General features: G+C 41.3%; 1 protein-coding gene and 1 long non-coding RNA gene across 3 annotated transcripts in view; both read right to left on the reverse strand.

The window, feature by feature from the left end:
* Positions 1-2,823: 2,823 nt before the first annotated feature.
* On the reverse strand, positions 2,824-18,237 carry OGFRL1 (opioid growth factor receptor like 1). Of its 2 annotated transcripts, none has more exons than XM_052686334.1 (7): positions 17,909-18,237; positions 16,182-16,268; positions 15,579-15,657; positions 12,527-12,605; positions 12,368-12,434; positions 12,088-12,233; positions 2,824-10,353 (listed from the first exon to the last, which is right to left on the reverse strand). In XM_052686334.1, exons 1-7 carry the CDS (start codon positions 18,173-18,175, stop codon positions 9,606-9,608), a joined length of 1,473 nt encoding a protein of 490 aa, XP_052542294.1. In that variant the 5' UTR covers positions 18,176-18,237; the 3' UTR covers positions 2,824-9,605. The 2 variants fall into 2 exon arrangements, with proteins under 2 accessions (XP_052542294.1, XP_052542283.1); XM_052686323.1 differs by having other exon boundaries at positions 15,579-15,660.
* Positions 18,238-20,017: 1,780 nt separating this feature from the next.
* Positions 20,018-20,653, reverse strand: part of LOC128082356 (uncharacterized) — a 62,204-nt gene continuing 61,568 nt past the window's right edge. Inside the window, exon 6 of the long non-coding RNA XR_008207637.1 lies at positions 20,018-20,244. This is a non-coding gene — a long non-coding RNA (uncharacterized LOC128082356). The remainder of the gene's footprint in view (positions 20,245-20,653) is intronic.

Genomic DNA, 20,653 nt, shown 5'->3' on the forward strand with positions numbered 1-20,653 from the left:
ATAACAACAAAAGGCTTGAAAACATTGATGCCAGTTTAGGACAGAGGCCCCAAGACAGGTAACAATGCACCAATGGGCCACTAGCCATCACTGAAAAAGTGCAGCCTGGAGAGCTGGGAAAAGTCTGCTTTTGCTTTTAGGAAAGGCAGTAGCAACTGAGCAAGAAAAGAAATTGTGAGCAACAGGGTACGGTCCCTTATGTAGCCTGGAGAATGAATGTCCCCATTTCCCTCTCAGCATCTAGACCCAGGTGGAGACTGGGGGCTGGAAAACGTCTCAAAATTTCTACTGTGTATATTCTGCATTTTTAGTTAACTAAATAAGACATATTTGCCTCAAAGTAATTGAGGGTCCATGCAGGGTTGAAGGTCTCCAGGCCTAGTTCTTAGGAGTAATTTAAGGCCCTAATTTCAGATGCCAGTTTTGAAGCTGAAAGTCTGAAGCTTCCTTGTTTAGGCTTTCAAAGGAAACTGGAGGAAGGAAAGTGTGAGGGTTGGTGGCTTTTTTTGTTGTTTTTTTTTTTCCCACCTATTTCTATTCTGAAATTTGAAACAGCTGCCACAAAACCATTATAACCATACATAGTGTTCAATAAATGTCTAAACCTGGAAGGAGCTATGCATGAATTATGTCTGATTTATACATTAAATAAAAATAGAAAGAACCAGTTGAATTTTAAATGCTCGTCTTACACTCAGTAAGTCTTGAAATTACGATGTCTACAGAATATTGCCTGAAAAAAGGTCCAGTGTTTGCATACACTATATCAACTTTTTGAAAGCATTCCAAGGTTTTATCAGATAAGGCAAATGGGTGGGTGTAATTAAACCTTCATAAATTGGCTTTTCATAGGGAGAACTCTTGGAAAATCATTCTGTTTTTAAATTCCTCTCATTGCATGCAGACCAAGATTAACCTTAAAGAAAGTTCTGAGCTGCAAGTAATTGCTGCAGGTCATTGCACTTGTGGAGGCAGCCACACTCTGTGAGGACACAGAGCATAACTGAGCCCACAGGCACCAGGTCTCTGCCTGTCCTAACCTTGGCTGCTGAAGATGCCATGATAGTGCAGAGAAGGTCAATATGTGCAGCCCCTTTCTCCAACTGAAAATGAAATATGTTTGATTGCGGTGCCACTGGGCAGGTGGGAGCAGAGGCCTTGCTTGCATGGCTCTTCGTGCCAGCCTGGCCTTTCACCATGGGGACAACATTAGGGACTACTTGTAATCATCCCCCAGTGGAGCCAAAGTACAACTTTCATATAGGGTGCAAATAAGTCAACAAAGTCATACCAGAGCTTTGACTTCTACCACTAATTAGAATATTATGTGAAGCTTGTGTTCAAAAAGCTGTGTCATTATATATTGCTATAGCCACAAAACACTCTGGTGAATATTTCTGCTGCTTCTTTGGAGGACCAACTTCAAACTGCAGCTGCTCTCCCATCACTCCCACTGGTTTCACTTGGAAGTGATAACGCTTGGCCTGTGTGATCTCAGGGAACGAAGACATTTCATACTTTGTCTTCCAGTTTATTACTCAACCCAGATAAACAAAGCGTAATAAATTCATTAAAATGTAATTCTGAGAACTCCCTGGTTTTCTTAGCTAAATCGCACTTTTGCAATGAACATGATCATTATAAACATTCTAGGCCTTGCTTTAGACCATTTGTGTACACAAAAATAAAGTAACCTCATCTCCATCTTATGGCACAGCTCTGTCAGAAGAAAAAAAATCCCAACAAAACAACAAAAGCAGAACAGAGCCCTGTCGCTTCACTCCTGCCCAGAGGCACTGAAGGCATGGTTTGGGTGCATGCCCCTGGGCTCGGGGAGGCAGCAGGGAAGGTGCAGGCCCAGCTCCCACTTTGCTACTCCTTCCAGAGCTGGTCTGTCTGAATATACCTGCTCAGGACCAGGCAGCTTGTGACACATTAGTCTATGCTCTCATCCTTGTAACATCCTCCAAAAAACTCCCCAGAAGCAGCTCTGACATCCTTGAGGGTCCGTGCTCACGTAGGACTGATCTTTATGCTGCAGATGTGCTCAGAAGCCCAAGTTGCTGGTAAAAGAAGCAGCAATGTCCACACACAGACCATAAGCCTTGGTTGTAAAGTTTATGTTTCAAGGTTAGAGAAGGTAACTGCCTCCTGTCTGCGAAGGAGCAATGAACCATCCAAGCTGCCTCGGCCTTTCAGCCTGCTTTCAGGGAACTGTGACTGAATTTCTTAGGGAACCCAACACACCAGCACATGGTGGTATTGCCTACCCACTCCTTCACTGGGTGACACGTCAACACAGAAGTCAGTCAGCATATCCATCTTAACTCCAAGCTTCATTATCAACACAGACCACACATGAAACATTCCTTCCACACAAGGAGCACCTGCCCTCTTTTTGTAAGATAAGAATCTTGGTCTCCAACAGCTGGGGATTCAGAGCACCCACAGATTCCCCCTGCAGGAGGAAAGAGGCTGCTGAAGGACAACCCATGTATGAGCTGGTCCCAGCGCAATTTTGTGGAGCTGGGGTGAAGCTGCCACACAAAAGGACAGCAATTTGAAGGTAAGTTGAAGGCTCCCTGTTCTGCAGGGATTCTGCGTATTTTATATTTTAACCTTGTGAAAACTCACATTTCATACAAGGTTGTCTGAACAGCTCTGTTTCTTTGGTGTTGTCCTTCTCCATCCCTCCCCACCCAGTTAAACAAAAGACACACCACAGCCCCTCAGCACATTTTAGTAAAGCACACTCTGGGCCTTTCCTCGATGCTCTGCTGTCCGTGGTGGTTTTACTGCTGACAAAAAAAGAGGACCAGAGCCTTTAATGCCCTACTTTCAGGTGTTCGTACATTTATACAAGACTATACAAACAAGCTCTGAACAGCAATTACACAGTATTAGATGTACACAGTATTGGTACATGTTGTTAAAACAATGCTGCTAAATGAAGAAGCTTTATTAGTTTAGAGATTTTTGGCTGCTGTTATTAAAAATATATTTACCTGAAAGGAAATCCAAGTATTTCATATTACAAACAAACGACTGAAAATATAGCAGTAAGCAACGTAAACTATTGCTTTTTATGTTTGTACAATTTTTTGGCATAACACTGCCATACAGTTACAGAATTATAAAATATATCTTTAGAGTGCGTTACAAACCCAGAAACTGGTTACCACTCCTACCACATACATATGGTATTGGTGCTACCAAACATGCATGGCATTCTGTCATTAAACACTGCAAAGGAACACAGAAGAGAGCAGAATAGTTCATAAAAACGGACATGTAGCTGTTTCAGTTCTCAAGTAAAAATCGTTGGGTCTCCTTTCTCTCTTTTTTTTTTTTTTTTTTTTTTTTTTTAAACCACACCTTTTATTAGAGTAAGTTTTAACAGTGAAGTGTACAATAGGTCCAATTGGTATCAATGCAAAACCATATCTCATTATCTGTCACTCAACTCAAACTGCTTAAAGGGCAGACAAAGGAACAGGTTAAGACAGAAAAGGAGCAACTAATAACCAGCAAGCATGCTTCAGCAGGTCCCAAAAATATAAATGCCATAACCCATTTTACTGCAAACAATAAATGTCACGCTGCTAGCCACAGTAGTAAATACGTTCAGTATACTTCACAATAAACCTTAGCTGATGAATATACCACTAGACTTGTAAGCAAGGTAGAATTAAGAAGTGCCAAGTTCCTAAGAAGAAAGAGTCTTCTTTCAGAACAATTTGCCAATTCTCACGTTTGTCATTTTATAGCAAACAGCTTTATGCTTTCAAAGATAAATACAAAAGCCATTAGAAGTGCAAAGCCACAGGAGGTCTCCCTTCACTTGATCTCCATAGCTCTTGAACTATCTTTTAAGAGCCCACTACATATGGCATATATTAAATATATTCTTTAAAATAAACTCTCAATTTCTGCTACAGTCTTAAGAGTAAGTATACTAAAAATGTGGGATATATGAGGAATTGACTTCAGGAAAATAAATGGCTCACAGATGTTACAATTTACATTCCCCTTGGAGGACTGCATTTAAATACTTGTGAGCAGTGAACTCTACTATTATGGTCCGAATCACAACATGAAAGGCGAGGAGAGAGTCCATCTGTAGGCCTTTTTGACTCTTCCATTTTCAAACTCCCTTTGACAATGAGAATACTATTTGAGCAATTACTATATTTAATCACAATTGGAAATGGAGACATGCATCAAAATTAGTTACTGAAATATGGAATGATGAGTATGGTTCCCAGCACATCCCAGACAGGATTTTTGTCTACTACATAATTATACTACACTGCTTATGCTCACCCAAATACATGCTTTTATTACTTGAGTTCAGATCCAGCACCACCTTGCTCAGACTAGGAAAAGGTTTCTCCACTGACTGATCTTGCTTTCACACCAGTAGGAATGCAATTCACTTCTGGATTTGGAATCTGACTTCCAGTACTTTATACAGGAGGATTTATATGTAAACATTTATTCTGAAGGGACGAGTCAGATAATATCATCAGCAGCATTGGATAAGTGACATTTTCTGCCTAAACAGGTATCTTATTAGAATTTCCAAAGGCTTTTAGAAACAGCAGGAAATGTACTTCTGTTCATCTTACAGTATTTTCAGTAATTGTGTTCAAACATACTAGCAATTCCTGAATAAACAGATTTGAGACGAATAATAGATTACTTTTGCCAAACAAAACAAAATTAAAATATGGAGCTCACTGCCAAAAGGGATTGTCAAGGCTGAAAGAATTACGGGAGGAAAAAACATAAATGTATGGAGGAAAAAAAAAAAACAAACCCTTTATCTTTTCTTTCACACCACAAACTGTTGGTGGCCATCGCTGCTCCCAGGATACAAGGCTGAATATATCTTTGGTTATAACCGAACGTACACCATTAATGTGATTTGGTCAATTTTGTTAGTGGATAAATTTCATTCACATTTTTGCATCCTACCCATAAATCATAGAATCACCAAGGTTGGAAAAGACCTTCAAGATCATGCAGTCCAACCATCCACCAGTCACCAATAGTACTCACTAAACCACATCCCTCAACACAAAATCCAAACATTCCTTGAACATTTCCAGCGTCGGTGACTCCACCACCTCCCTGGGCAGCCCATTCCAGTGCCTGACCACTCTTTCAGAAAAGCAGTATTTCCTAATATCCAGCCCGAATCTCCCCTGGCGCAGGGAACTACTACTTTTGTCACAAATACGTGATGTGTATTTTACTATAATTTGTGATCAGTTTTGCATTAACATACTTATGATCACTTGCTTTTTAATAAGAACGAGCAATGCTGCATCTTCCAAAAGGAAAATGCTTTCCAGTTCTATGAGATTATTTTTTCCTAAATACTGCAGTATCATCTCAGGCAAATATCATATCTTAAAAGACTTGCCTCTTAGCCATGATCAGTCATAAACGTGGTTAGAAGCCATCTACAGTGATTCAGTTTGCATCACAAATACTATCACAAAACGCTGTTACCAAGCAGCCTCTTTACAACAGGTGAACCAGTATCTTCTTATTCCCTCCTTGCTCCTGAGGCACTAGAGAAATCATTACTGTCACAACCTTCAGGCAAAGAAAGGGGCATAAAATAATTCAATTAAACAGATATAGACAAATTTTATTAAATAAAAAAAAAAGCAAAGGAAAAAAACCAAACTGTTTTCCATTTAAAACTCTCTTGACTTACCTTATAGGTAATTTTGACACCCACCAAAGTTATAAAAAGCTTAAAAAGTCCGTAAACTTTTTGAGTTTAGTAGATATATGCAGATACATGTAACTGCAGATTGTTACTATTTTCCTGGAACAATTCACAGGGGTTTATATTGGGTTACATTAAATATTAACTATGGTTATACAAATGCTTAATATGTTAGACTGCTATGAACTTAGAGCAGGAAACTGAGGAGCCGACCAATCCACAGAACAGCTCTCAGAGGCTTATTGCAAATATATTTAGTATCCTTCAGGATCATACCTTTAAATACAAGCAGTAGACACCAATAACTCAAGTCCTGTCCCTAGACATGTGCAAGTGTGTAAGTGCTCTTCTTATCTGAACGGCTGGTGGTGCATGCCTTGTGAATCCAAGCTTTCAGTCTGTATGCTCCACCACCCTCAGGTACTGAGATACAGTCACATCCCAGCAAGTAGGGCACAGAGATGGAACTAATCTTGAAGTGTTGTATTTTTGCATGCCTTGTACAATTGCCTTCACTCACACGTACACACTCCTTAGCATTTTGTCAAGTCACACATTCAAGTATCCTCACCAAAGGATATACAGAATCAAACTCACAGACCCGTGAATACGCACACTTCTCCCTCAGTTGCAAAGGCTGCTCAGATGTAAGAACCCCTATACGGGAGGTTCCCATTCAATTCATAGGTGAATAGTTCAGATCCTAATAAAACACTGGGCCAACACATTGTGATAGAAGTACAAAGAAATCCCTGAATATTTAAGTGCACAGCAAGATTAAAAAAAAATACCAGTTTAATAGTGAGCAAGCGTCCTGACTTTGTTTGCACACACTCAGTGGCTGTAGTTAAATAATGAAGTATTGGCATTTATGTGAATTCTTGAAAACCTGAAAGCCAATACTTACAAACAAGCACAGGGTGCTCCTAGCTGCCAAGGACACAAGTCTGTAATAAAATGCATCGCACCCATTTGGTCCTCAAAAATCTCAGTGGGATGCTACACATTGCTCTGCAATGAATCCCTCATTCAAGCACTTGCAAAATCAGAACAACTCCTCTATGAAAATAATGATACACCATCACATTTTACGCAGAGCAAATTTGTCACTTAAAGCTGAAGAGTCTCATGGGAGACACTTCAGTCTGCTGACACGGATATAAGACACAGTTTACAAAATGAAGGAGGCCAGCTGACACAGAAAACTTCTCTCATGCCAAAGTTCTTCACAGCTAGTTGACATGTCACTGCTGTTATCACTTCTCTCTTTAATAACAATGATAGAAATATACTGAGATGGGGTTTTAAAAAAAAAGTTAATATGTGTACAAGTTGCAAATTTCTCAATTCTATTTTCAGATACCCTGAATGCATACAACTGCCAATAAAAAAGTCAACTTTTACATTAAGTACTTAATTAAGAGTGGACAACCAGCAGGCACATGCAGGGTAGCTGCAAGACATGTGACAATAACAGAATAATACATTGCAGTGAAGTTTTTTGGGTGTGCATCCCACAGAAAGCTACAACCAACCTCCTGGTTAAAGAGCTATTTTTCTCTTTCTATTGTGTTCAGAAGTCAAATGAAGAAAAATCTCCTGAGGTCAATCAAATTACAATATAAATATAATAAAACCCCTACTGACTCTTATCCCACTTGAACACTATGCAATTTTTTAAAAAAAATGTTTCATCTCAATACTGAAGTCTAGAAACTGAAGGTTCTGTATAACTAGCTTATACTTCTTCATACACAGTGTAAATTTTTCCTATGCCATTCAAGTAATAACTGTGTTAAAACAACGCTATTAAGTTGGCATGGTTAGGCACTCAAGATTTAAAAAGTCATAGGCAGAACACAGAACTGTCCTCTCTGAGTGTATGTGTAGGGTTGGAGTCTTTAACTACATGGACTAATTTTATCTAAGCATTTCCTGCCCTCTTCTGCTCAGAAGGCCAGGGACAAACATGAAAAGGAGGACCCTGGTTCAAGACCAGGACAATTTGAAGGTCATTCTCAGCACCAACTAAGTTGTCATCTTTCACGCAGCACTGACTATGATGGAATTCTCTTGCACATTTCCAATCAGACAGACTCGATGCCTGTTGAGCTACCCGGGCTACCCTTAAGAAACAAACAAACAAATAACCAACCAAAACTGAAAACAAAGATTTACATAAAATCCTTTCCTTACAAAAAAGCACAGAAAAAGTAGAAACATAACTTTCCTCTGTTTCTTTTGGATGGAAAGAGCTTAATCTTTCTCCATAGGTGACAAGATCTCTAATTACAACTCTGTTTGACCCCAAGAAAAAAAGCTACCTGGGGAAAGAAAGAGATGATGCACTGCCATAAAGGAAATTAGTGATAGAGAAAAATACAGGACATTCCATCTACGTTTTTAAACCCCTGAAGACAGTCATTTTAAGTTACAAGACTTGAATGAAGTCTTGCAGCACTCTGTTACTCAAACCATAGTCAGGTACCTGCTTTATAATATTTCATCAAAAATACATCAAAGGCAGTGGATAATATATACATTTTAAAATAGAAAATACATATAGTAGACTATTTTAGTACTGTAGAAAGCATGAGTTCTACCTACACTACATTTTAATCCATATGGTATACAATTAACTTGCTGGGTAGCATCTTGCTTGACTGAATGGCATGAAGTTAGAAAAAGATGCTCAGGAAAATCATGCGGTCCTTAAGTAAACAAAACCAAAATTCCTATCTTCTCTAATCAGCCTGGCAGACAGGCTTTTTTCAGTTCTCAGCCTATTAAATAACATGAAAAAGTGAAAAACCTCTGACAGAGAGAAAAGATTTGAAATTCCTTTCACTCATAGACCAGCAGGACTGGCTTTCTTCCACAGGCCAGCATCAGGAGATTCTGCATTGTACAGACCACCCAATTTAGTTCAGATTCAGCTGGACAGGCCAGGTGACAGATCCTCCAATGGCTCTGATGGCTAAGTAGTGTTTTCCTGTGGGAAAAACAAAACAAAACAAAAAAACAGAACTGCTTTTGAGCTGCTGGTGGTTGATCCCTAGGGAGTGGGGCTTCCCAGCTGCTAAAGCCAGCTGATGAGAGACAGAGAGCTAAAGAACTTTCATACTGAGACCAAACCTAAGATTGACTCCACCTCACAACTCAAATCAGCAGAAGTGGCAAATGAGGCATGAGGAAACCTTAAAAGAGACTAAAAGATAAAGTGCAACTTCCCTTGTACCCAAAAGCTGTGTATACAGTTTCACTGTAACTTAAACATTTATTTGATGTATTGGCTATCCAGCTGCATAGGATGTTTCAAGATCTATTGTCTCAGACAAGGGTGCTAATCTAAGGTAAAAGATGCTGCGCAAATGCTGCCATTAGAAATAAACACAGTTCCTAAGGAAAATCCACTTGTGAAAAATTTTGTTTTTGAAATAATTTCTAGTCATTTCACAAAAAGAAATCAACACTGAAAGCATATTAAAAGAAACTTCGATTCGGATGCTCTAAGACTTACTAGAAAATTACATTTTAAATAAATAAATAAATAAATAAACACCAGATTAATTTAATGGGAAAAACTGCTATTTTTTTTTCCTGCTATGCAATATGTCTGGAAAGCATAATGAATTCCCAGGCTTTGAATTTACACAATAATTTTAAATAGCTACACTTGATTCTCATCTGACAAACAGAGATTAAAAAAAGCAAAATTCATTTGCGTAACAGAAGCCTAATCTGATGCATTCCCAACAAGCATGAACATTTTATACTAGATTAGATGAAATTTCACCAAGAATGAAGAAGTGATGAATAATTTGCTTCATTCGTTATGAAACAAAGACTTTTAACCTCAGACTCATAATTTGATCTCATCCTTGGTTTTTGTGGTGGTTCCCCCTGAAGGTGTGTCCTCATCAAGGTTATCTTGTAGATCTGACGACACATTATTTGAACAATTCTCAGGGTCACATAAAGATTTGTCTGGATGATTTCCGCAGTCATTGTTCATATTTTCATCATCCTTTTTGGAATAAGAAGTGTCCTCTTTTTTGTCCGAAGGATCGTGAATTGCTTCTGATTTTGAAAGCTGACCACTATCAGCACCGCTGTTCTTTTCACTGCTCTGCTTAACAGCATCACAGTTCATTTCTTGTTCATCCTGATCATTTTCTTCTCCATTTTTTCTGAGTTCTACTTTTCTCTCTTCAGTTGCTTTACTAGCTGAGGTTCCGCTTGTGGATGTACTCTTCGGCTCTTTCAGTTTCTTATGCTTAGAAATATAACTACTGTGCACAGAAATTGGAGATGCTGGCTTTTTATTTGTTTTGCCTCCCTCTGACTTCTGTTTTCTTGGGGGTCCCCAGATAAAATGCTCTGATGGCGTATAATGCTGCTGCGCAAATCTCAGGAGCTTTCTCCTTTCTCTTCTGTCTCTAATAGTATACACAAAATACTCTAGAGCACTTTGCTTAATATTGGGAATGGTATCTTCCACAAGAGCTTCATGGAGAATAAATTTTACCAGGGGAGATTTGAAACTCTCATATCCAAGTTCACCAAGACTTTTCAGAATTCGAGTGATTCTCAAGTAGTTGTGTTGAGACCTTTGGAAGGAAAGGTTAAAAAAAAATCCATTGAATCAGAAAAGAAAAGCCTTACAGAAACAGAACTGGAAATACATTTTCTCATTCATTTTTAATCACTCAAGATATATACTTCAAACTTTCTGAAGTTTTATTTCTCACAGTTGATGAAGCCTGCCAGGTTTCATCCATTCATCATCTTTGCAAGGATGTTGGGACTGAAAATTAATGTCTGCAAAAGGTACTGAGGCAGTAGATGAAATAAATTTATCTTCTGAAATTTGTTCTGAAGTGTGAAGCTCCTCATAAACACATATAAGTAAACAGTAGAACTTAAACACCTAAAATTTACACAGCAGAAGTTAGGTTAGAAGAATCACAACTCTTGATTTAAAGTAGTATAGCTGCTCACGAGTATTATGAGTAGCTACATGGTAGTGTGTACACAAGTAGACACTCATATAATTACTTTGTATTATAACAACATAGTAATTACAATCTATGAATGCACAGTGAGTGACACTTGGGTCTCCTGAAACCTCTTTTATCTGTGGCCTGACTCTGAGCAGGTCCCTGTTAGTTGGCTCATAAAATTTGAGTGAAATTAGTAACAAATTATCCCCATTATTCAGATTTAGCCACCAGCAATCCTACCTTAAGAAACAAGTTTTCATTTAAACAGGAGAACAAAATACTGCAAGAAAGCTGCTGGTACCTCTGGCCTTAGAGCTAAAAATAAAGCAATCTCAAGATGTGAAAAGAAATTTTAAATACATTGCACTGGACAAAATTCAGTGCAAACTTACTCTCCCTGTAATCATGAAGTAAGGTGACAAATGGTCTGCTGCTGAAAGCTGAAGGTAAGGTTTGACTCAATACAAGTCTAAGCAATGTAGTTAATAAATACCAAATTCAAAATAGAATATGTTTTGAGGAGGGAGGAATATCTTTATCAGTCAGCTTCCATACAGGTGTTGAGAATTTGATTTTCCTCAAGAAAAAAATGTCAGTACAAAGACAAGCACCCCTTCCCTGTAACTGAGAAGCTGAGCCTTATGATCAAGCGAGAGCATTCTGTAGCAAGACAGACAAATTACTTTGGTACTGTGATCCTCAACAACATCTCAAGCTGTGTACAGAACACAAGGATGTCAGCTCCTTAACAGGCAAGAAGCACAACCAAAAGAGATGTCTTCGGGACCTTCCAGGTCTCTGGGAAGACCTGAGAGTTGCCTTTCAAAACCTAAAGGGGGCTATAAGAAAGAAGGACAGACTCTTCAGTAACAGCACAAGGAGAAATGGTGTCAAGCTAAAAGAGGGGAGATTTAGACTGGATAGGAGGAAAAAGTTGTTTGATTTTTTTTTTTTTTTTTTTGTAATAATAAGCAGAGTGAGGCACTGGAACAGGTTGCCCAGAAAAGCTATGGATGCCCCATCCCTGGAGAGATTCAAGGTCAAGCTGAAAGAGTCTCTAGGCAACCTGACCTAGCTGTGGATGTCCTGGTTCACTGCAGGGGAGTTGGACTGGATGACCTTTAAGGTTCTCTTCCAACTCAAATGATTTCATGATATAATTTTATGATTCAGAGAAAGGGGAAGGAAGAATGTACAACAGATACAAACTAGACATTGAGTATTTCTTTTTATCTTTTTTACTGGCAACTTTCAGAAAAATGTATCTTTGCTTTCTGTAGGAAACAACAGACTAAAGAGATTCTATAGCAATTCTGGAGTCGAGTGCATGTCATTACTTACTCATTCAAATGCTGAAATCTTTCTTGCCAGTTAGCAGCTCGTGCTACGTTTCCAGTTTTATCAATTAATTTTATTCCAAAAAATTCCAGCATCATTTTGTAAGCCAAAAGGAATCTTCTAATTGCTTCCTTTGTTTTCTTGAACTCCTAATAAAGAAAACATCCAAAATTCAAAGTGACATTAAAGCAAGTGCTTCTGCATTGTAAATAAACAACTCTGCATAACAAGAAGTAGTTATGTATCGATATCAGTGTGATGGTTTAAGCTCAACTTGCATTACCTCAATTTCATATGTAGTTAATTCTTTCGCATAGAAGTTCAGACCTTGCTCCCTCAGAGGGAAAAGCCTGTTAAAAGAAACAATGAATTACAGCTAACAGTACATAAACACTTAACCCAGATAGTCCTTGGAAATAGCAATAGGTAGTAAGTGACCGACCACTGTATGTATGTGTGGTTATGTTCCAGTTTTTCATAATCTCCTTTCCATTTGTTTAGGACTTCTTCAATATAAACTCCTGCACAAAAATAATTAGAAAAAATTGTTAGGCAGCCACCAAAACCAGCTTTCAGCTACATAAAGAAAGTATATCATTTATGCCATTTACATGGCAAGTACCTCATACTGACAGAATACATGCTTTAGTTTTCTTTCACATACTGTGTAAAATAAGGCCTATTAAAAAAAATAATTTATTTAGTTGCTGAAATTTAATTAAAAATAAGAGTTTCATCAAATTTTAATTAACAAAAAAATAAATCAATTGACTTAAAACACTTAAGGGTACATGACAATAACTTAAAGAAATACAATTTTCAAAATTTTCTCATTTTCTAGTTTTCTTTGTCACACTGACTGGTAATTGACAAACCACTTAAGTATATTATTGAAACATGAGTCAACTGCCATCGCTTAAACACAGGAAAGCTCTGCATATTTATCATCTTTCTGGAATAGGCCTCAACACTTCCATAAATCTTTCATTCTAGGAATCTCTCCTGCTGCAAGTAATGTTAAGATTTGAAAATCTTTGGCAATTTCCTGTGGCCAAAAGTATTGATGCCATTGCTGTAAGTCGGAACGTGGAAGCTCAGGTCAAGCTCATCAAATGGAAAGTTCAGCTTTTAGTAGTCTGAAAACAGTTGTGGCATTTAATCAGCTCTTCTTGCAATGCCAGAGTGACAGAAAAAGGAAACAAAGTATACCTAAAAAAAATTAATCATTTTTCACATCAAGATCACGGACATGAAATTCAGTTACAGACCAGGGTATCTTTTCACTGTACACATGCACATAAGGACATTACTTGTTTCAAAATCTATCTCTCTTCCCATGAACAGACAGTATTAGCATATTCTTAGTCTGAAAACAGCAGTTCAACCACGGCAGCATGGACTCTCCCAAATTCAAATAGCACAGGAGTGACCTAAAAAGCTCAAAGCCCCATTTGAATGGTCTCCTATTACACATGGGATACCTCTGCCTAGTGAAATTTTCCGTGTCAGTCCCAATAACAAGTGAAAACTCCCTTTGTACTTAAAAAAGTAGCCAAAGAGATAAGAACACAAAGTTTACAGTGCAGGCAAGGCTGGAAGGCTGGGAAAGGACCTGACTAAGAGGCTCTCCTGCCCTCATCACACCCCACAGAACTTGTAAAGTAATTATGTTTCAAGTATCAGAAAGTTTCCCACTGAATTCCAAGGTCTAGAGACTGTAACTCAAGAGTCTGTTAACTGTGGAATTAAACTTCAGACCTAGGAGTGCTCTACAAACATCCTTTCTTTCCCTCAGTAACATTCCCTACTACTTTAGCCCAAAATGCAGTAGCTTCAACTCTCTCTAAATACTCTCATGGACCCAGGGCTAGGTTAAGGTGGTAACAATTCTTTCCCATCCTCAAAAATACCTTCACAGTCAGAGCTCTGTCATCATGACCTCAGCTTTCACGGCCTATCAGCTATCCCTTGACACCACCATTCATGATTTTCTCCTGAAAAAGAAAATTTTAAAACTTGCCAAAACTAACATTTGTCTTAGGAGGCAAGGCCTCCTATAGCTTGACCTGGATAATCCTCTAGAACACCTCCTTCCTTTTCCAGCCTTTAAAGGATCACCCAAAACCTTTTCTCTTTCGGGCTCACATGGTCCTCTGAACCTTTCCCTTTCTTTCTTGATCTACTCTCTGCAAGTGAACTTGCAGGTAACTCACAGATCTAAGTTTTCATCTAGCCAAGCTGAAAATGCAGTCTTCAGCATTAGCCTGTGTATATCTGGATCTAAAATTCAGGATTATTATCTTTTTTTAGCATAACCTGACTTATCTTCTCACTCACTGAGGTTATTATAACTCAATTTTTTGCCTATCAACAGCTTTAATTTTCAACCTTCCTGGCTATACTGACATCTTTACATCCTTCTTGATAACGTTCCAGCTTTCCATCAGAATTTAGGTATTTCATCTCAACAGTGTTTTTCTTGACCTTGAAAAGCACACTGTTGCCAACTGTACGTCTACTCTGAATGCTGCTGAAAATGCATTTCTAGACAACAGCAGCTTTTTTTTTTTTACCTTTATATTTCACTTTCAGTCTTTTCTGATCTGTCCAATCCTATGGTGTCACAACCTGTTTGCTGTAAAGAGATTGATTCCTATCTCTGACCAGCCCTCAACAGCAGCCTCCACTTCTCACTCCTTATGTATTCAAATATACGTTTTTGTATTTTGGCTCCTCTCACGCTGAGAAAAATCTCTCTGCATACACCTTCAAAGTGACCTTCTCATACTTTCAGAACTCTGCTGCTTGAAGCTTTCTTTTTTGTTGTTTTTTTTTGTCAATGGCTGGGCTCTCATGTGCCAAGACTCCTGCCTATCATTCTAACCAACACTGTTTTATTGCCTCCTTCTGTTTCCCCCATCTGTCTGCAGCCAAAGTATGAGAGACAAAAGCATGGCAAACTCTCTAGAGCAAGGGTTTGTCATTTTCCAGCTTGTTCTGTGTTTGCACAGTACCTTGCTTGTGAGAGCCCTGCTTCATTACCAGAACCACCAGGGACTCTATTATACTACTGATAACAAAACAATTTCTCACACATGAAGAAGTGACAACATATTCATTTTCCCCTCGCATGGTGCTAGGAATAACAGCCTAAGCCCTGTCACTCCTTTTCAAGCAGCAAGAGTTTGTTAAGCATGGTGGAACAGCGTTATCTTTGTTTAACAAAAGGCAGTGCCACTAGAGTAAATGTGTTGTGCTAACAACATCTCATTGCACTTTTCAGCACAAGAAAAGCATGACCTGTCTAGAGGAGAAGCAAACTTTGGCTTAAGTATTATCAGCCTGTTATCAACATGGTAGTCCAATACAGGAAGTTCAAATCATACAACAAATAGCCGCACACTTCAAATTTATCAGATAATAACAGTTTCGCTCTGTTATTGTTATGGGTGAACATTCTACTGCTATCATTATTACTGTCACACATTACTCACCGTCAGGTTTAAAAGGGATTTTATTTTTGTAAAAGCGGAGATTGCACAAGTCATTTTGGTATCGAAGATCTTTAAAGTTCTGCTGAAAGAAAGAAAACAGGACATTATCAGTCTACAAAACATAACCCGCTACTGAGAACATCCACAAAGTGACATTCTGCTCTTTGAATAATGTGAGGACAATAAAGGTTTAGCATTTCAGGTAAGCAGTTTAGAGATCTGCCAGTTCCTTCTGACCACCTCCTTCTCCTACTGAGAAGAAACAGCAAGCATAGCAGCACCCGGCCTTCTGGCTCAAGGAACCTCCAAGGGACCATTATCCGGACTCTGTGTACCCTCTTCAGTTTTCAATGCATACATCTCTTTCTGGGATTCTGTCACTATTCCCAGGCTTACACACCTCATGTGTTTGCACATACATCTAGGATGAAAAGATGCTGCCCTTGTTTCATCCCCCTCTCACCGGCACACACTGGGCCTTTCCAGCAGCTTTATGACTATTCTTATTTCTCATATTTATTAAGCATCATTACATTCAGAATTTCCCAGGTCATGTGCTGCTCTCTACTGAAAAGAGAATTTTAAACCGTAAAATATTCTTACTGGATACTGATGTCGGTACTTGTATAAATCCCTTGCTGCATAGAAGCTTCTCTTTGGCTTGGCTGTCAGCTCTGTTCCATCACCGCTCTGAAACATTTAAAAAGTAAATAATAATGGTACACAAACACACCAAGTACTGAACCTGAGTAATATTAAAGTAATTATTTTTCACAATATTTCAGCAATGTAAACATACACAAGTACACATATTTGCCTACTGTCTGGTCAAACACCAAACATCTTTCTGCTGAATACATACACATACTTACTCCGAAATTTAAAAGGTAAGACTTTGAAGCAACCAAGATGGTGCTAACAGAAGATTAAATAAGTAACTGAATGTGAAAATGCTAATTTTGATCAGGAAGCCACATTATTTGCAAATAATATTTGTCATGTGTATCTTGATTTAATTGCTTTCCCTGCATTCTGTGGAAGAAAACAGTCACAGACAAGCAATCTGTAGTACAAGTGCCTTCATGAACTGTTCTGTATTATTCATTCCTCAGAAGTTATAATCCTAGTGAGAAATACCACTAAATTCCCAAAGGAAAACCTGCAAAGAGAAAACGCATTTGTACAAGGCCTTGTCCTGAGCAGCAGCTGTTTGCTACAACCTGAGACAAACAGAGCACACCAAGGTCAATGGAAATCATTCCATTGACTGGTGAGAACACTCAAAAAACCAGCATGTATTGAAGAAAAAGAAGTACTGCTCTACAGAGCAATTCAACTTGCTGCCAACCACTATTTTCTACATTATTTCTTTACAACTATACCGTAAAAAAGTGATTTGGATTGTTTAATTTGCTAAACTAAGTTTCTACGCTAAGACTAAAGGCCAAATAAGAGTGAAAAAAATACAGTAATTCCACACCTTGCCACCGGCAAACACAGATTAAAGTCACAACTAAAAAGGGAAACTTCTGCGATCACGATTTATTATCGTACACTCATTGCTTATCAGTATTACATTACTGACAGGCATTTGTTTCCACGCAGCCCAACTCTGATTGCAGGCAAAACGCGCCTACCTGAGCAAGCGATAGCCCGACACAGGCATCAGCAAGCCACCAGCACCGCGTATCAAGTAGAAATGAAAACAATAAATGCTTATACTTGTTTAATTTTGCACAGCGGCAGTTCGTAAGCCAAAAATCCAGACCCAGTCGGTGCACCTTGCGTTCGGGGCAAACTCCGGCGACACTAACGGCCAAGCAGCGGCTGCGGAGGAACCTCCGCTCGGAGCCGGCGGGTGCCACGCCTCCCTGCCACGCCTGCCCCAACGTCCCGGCCCTTCAACCATTCTATGCCGAGGCCAACTTCCAGACTAAACGCAACGCGACACGGAACCTCCGCTGGAAGCGGGAGCAGCGCTCTCGAGGCCTCGTTTCTCTCAGTACGGCCGTTCCGGTGCCGGCGCGGTACGACCCGCCTCCCGGCCCCGCACGGAGCTCCCGCAGCCGCGAGCGGCCGGGCCCGACGGATGGAGGCGGGCCGACGGAGGCCTCTTCCCCGCCCGAGCACCCGCGCCGTTCCTTCCGATGGAGATGCGGAGTTCCGCACCCCGACACGACGCCTCCGGGTGTCGGAAGCGGCCCGCCCTCCCTCGGGTCCCCCCGCCAGCGGTTCCGCAGATCGGGGCGGCGCACCGCCTCGCTCCCTCCCTCCTCCCGCCCCGCCGCAGCGCGGTGCCGGACCAGGGCTCGTCCCGGCGCGGGCGATACCTGCTCGGGGCCGCCGGCGTCCCCCTCGGCCCGCTCCCCTTGTTCCGGCGGCCGCGGAGGCTCCTCGGGCCGGTCGTCAGCGGCGGGCGACTCTTCCCCGCCTCCCGCGGCGGTGCACACCCCCTCCTGCTGCTGCTGCTGCTGCTGGCGCCGAGGCTCCCCGCCGGGCTCCGGCGCCTCGGGCTCCGAGTCGGTCTCCCAGGTGGAGTCGCAGTCCTCCACCGTGGTGGGCTCCTTGAAGCTGACGCCGCTGAGCAGGCCGCCCATCGGGCAGCGCCGGGCCGCCGCCGCGCCTCCCGGAGGCCGCGGAGGCCGAGGGCTGGGAGCGGCCGCCGGCTGCCTACGGCTGCGGCATGGCGGGGCGGGGCCGGGGCCGCTGGGGCCGCTCCCCCGCCCGGCCCCAGCCCACAGACGGGCGCGGGGCGGAGCTGCGGGTCCGGGGCTTCCGCGGGAGGCGCCCGGGTGGCGGGGGGGAGAGCGGGGCTCGGCCGGGGCGCGGGGCGGTGCTGCGGGGCTGAAGCGGCGTCGGAAGCGCCGTGGGAATCGGCGCCGTTGTGAAGTTCTCCTCTCCGAGGAGAGCTCGGCGCCCACCGGGACCGAGCCGGGAGGAGCGAGCCGAGCCGGGTGCGTGTCGAGAAGATGGCAGCTCCTTCTGCGGAGCCGCTCGTGTTGTGAGCGGCAGCGTGCGGACACGGGTCGCACGGCGCACGGGTTGCGTTCCTGTGAGGAGGGTTCGGGGTGCGGGAGGCAGGGCTGAGGGACTGCGGCGTGCTGCCCGGGCGGCTTCAGCTCTTCCTGAAGTCCCTCGGGCTTTGGGGTTAAAAGTGATACGGCAGGGCGGGTTTGGCTGGGTAAGGCAGAGAGCTTTGTACTTGGCTAGAGCGTGCGTTTGGGACAGAAGCATTGCCTGGAGGGAAGAGCTGGTGAGATGGAGGCTTATCCTGTTGCAGTGGCTGTGCTCAACTCGGGATTAAAAATGGGCTCTTTGCTTCTAACCAGAATTGTCAGGCCGACCATCTCTGCCTTCTTCCTTGCAGACTGCTTGTTGGTATCCATTGTATGGAGCACTGGTTAGTGCTGACCAGCTCAGCTTGCCCTCCTGTTACGTCTTTTATCTATGCATCCCACATTGACTGTGTTTACATTAGGGACAGCAGAACTTCACCTTGCACATGAATCCAGAAACAGGTGAAGATTTTGTTAATCTTTACCTTGTGTGGCAATTGACTTCACACACAAATCTTCCTGTAAGAAAGCTCTCTCTTGTACAAATAATTGCACCTTGTTATAGAAAGCTCAGTTATACCCAAAGAGCAAACTCCTGTCAGCTTTGCTTTGTCAACTCATCACCGAGTTTTAGGAGACCTTTTTAATGATCTGGAACTCAGGCCACTGATAAGAACTGGGAGTCAAATTAATTGACTTGGTGTCATCATTGGGCAGTGCCAAGAGCAGAGGATTGCTTTGCTTTTGGTAATCCAAGTAATTGAAGTGATGTGATGGAGTTTCCTGAACTACTGGGAAGTATTTTTGGAGTTTCTTCAGAGTTGATAGCTGAGCAGACCATATTGCTTGCAATCCATGCGAGAGATGATATAAGTGAGGCTGGCTGAAGTTTGGGTCACCAGGGTAGTATGTGTTTTGTTAGCCAACCAGATATGTTGTAAGGTATTAGTCGTTGCCTGGAAGGAATACAGGATAAAAGAACTCTCAAATTAGAAACTGAATTGGTGATTGTTGGCATGGCACTCCAAAAAACAAAAACAAAACAAACACCCAACCCCTTCAAATACTCATCTAAATTTTTTATGTTTTAGCTGTAGTCAACTCTCATGCAATCAGTTTTCATCCTTTAGCTTACCATTGGACTAGTGGCTAGTTTCTGAGTTAGTCTGATGAAGAAAAAGAGGATTGAACAGCTCTTATGTAGATTAACAGTGGTCCAGAAAGAACCACTAGTTGTGAAGAGATGGGGGACCTGGTTTGGGACCTGTCTGCATTGTCGTGCAGCTGAATGAGGAAAAAAAGGTCTCCTTCCCTGAATGAGTCATTTCCTATTTTTGTCATCAGTTACTTGCAACTGCACCTCAGCTGCCCAGAGGGATGTAGTTTGGAGTCTTTGAGATGACAATAAGCTCTGGATGTGGCGGGGCAGATCTGTACTTTGCCAGGCTTTTACGTTTTTCCCATGAACAATGTCTTCTTTCACAGATGCAATTTATTGCTGGTTCCAGTTCTGAATAAGAGGTTGCCAGAATTCATGAAGACTTTTCAGCACCTTACTTGGCTTCATAGGATGGTAGTTGAGAGTTTAATCAGATCTCTGCAGAACAATCCTTAATAATAAAAAAAATAATTTTCAGTCATCTCATAGTTGTAATTGGTGGTTAGAAAGTGGTGAACTTCTGGCACTTCAGTTTATCCAGTTATTCCAGTACAAGAGATTACTAAGTGCTAAAGCCAGGAAGATCTATTCCAATCAAAGACTCTGACTTCTACATAACACAGGTCAGAGAAGTTTTTATCTCAGCCATCTTCAAAGAAAGACAGAAGATCTTAAGAACTGCGGGCTGCTATTACATCAATTACTGACTTTTTAAACATCATGTGAGAATGCAGCCAGTTTCTCGAGAGGAATTAATCCATCTGTAGGATGCAGCAAGGCCTAAATAAGCTGCTCAGCACCGACCTCTAATTTATTTTAGGGTCCTCCACAACCCCCATAACGGACTGAAGCCATCTGCC

The sequence above is a fragment of the Tympanuchus pallidicinctus genome, unplaced genomic scaffold (assembly GCF_026119805.1).
Source record: "Tympanuchus pallidicinctus isolate F22 unplaced genomic scaffold, pur_lepc_1.0 scaffold1, whole genome shotgun sequence".
In the NCBI taxonomy this organism is placed as follows: Eukaryota; Metazoa; Chordata; class Aves; order Galliformes; family Phasianidae; genus Tympanuchus; species Tympanuchus pallidicinctus.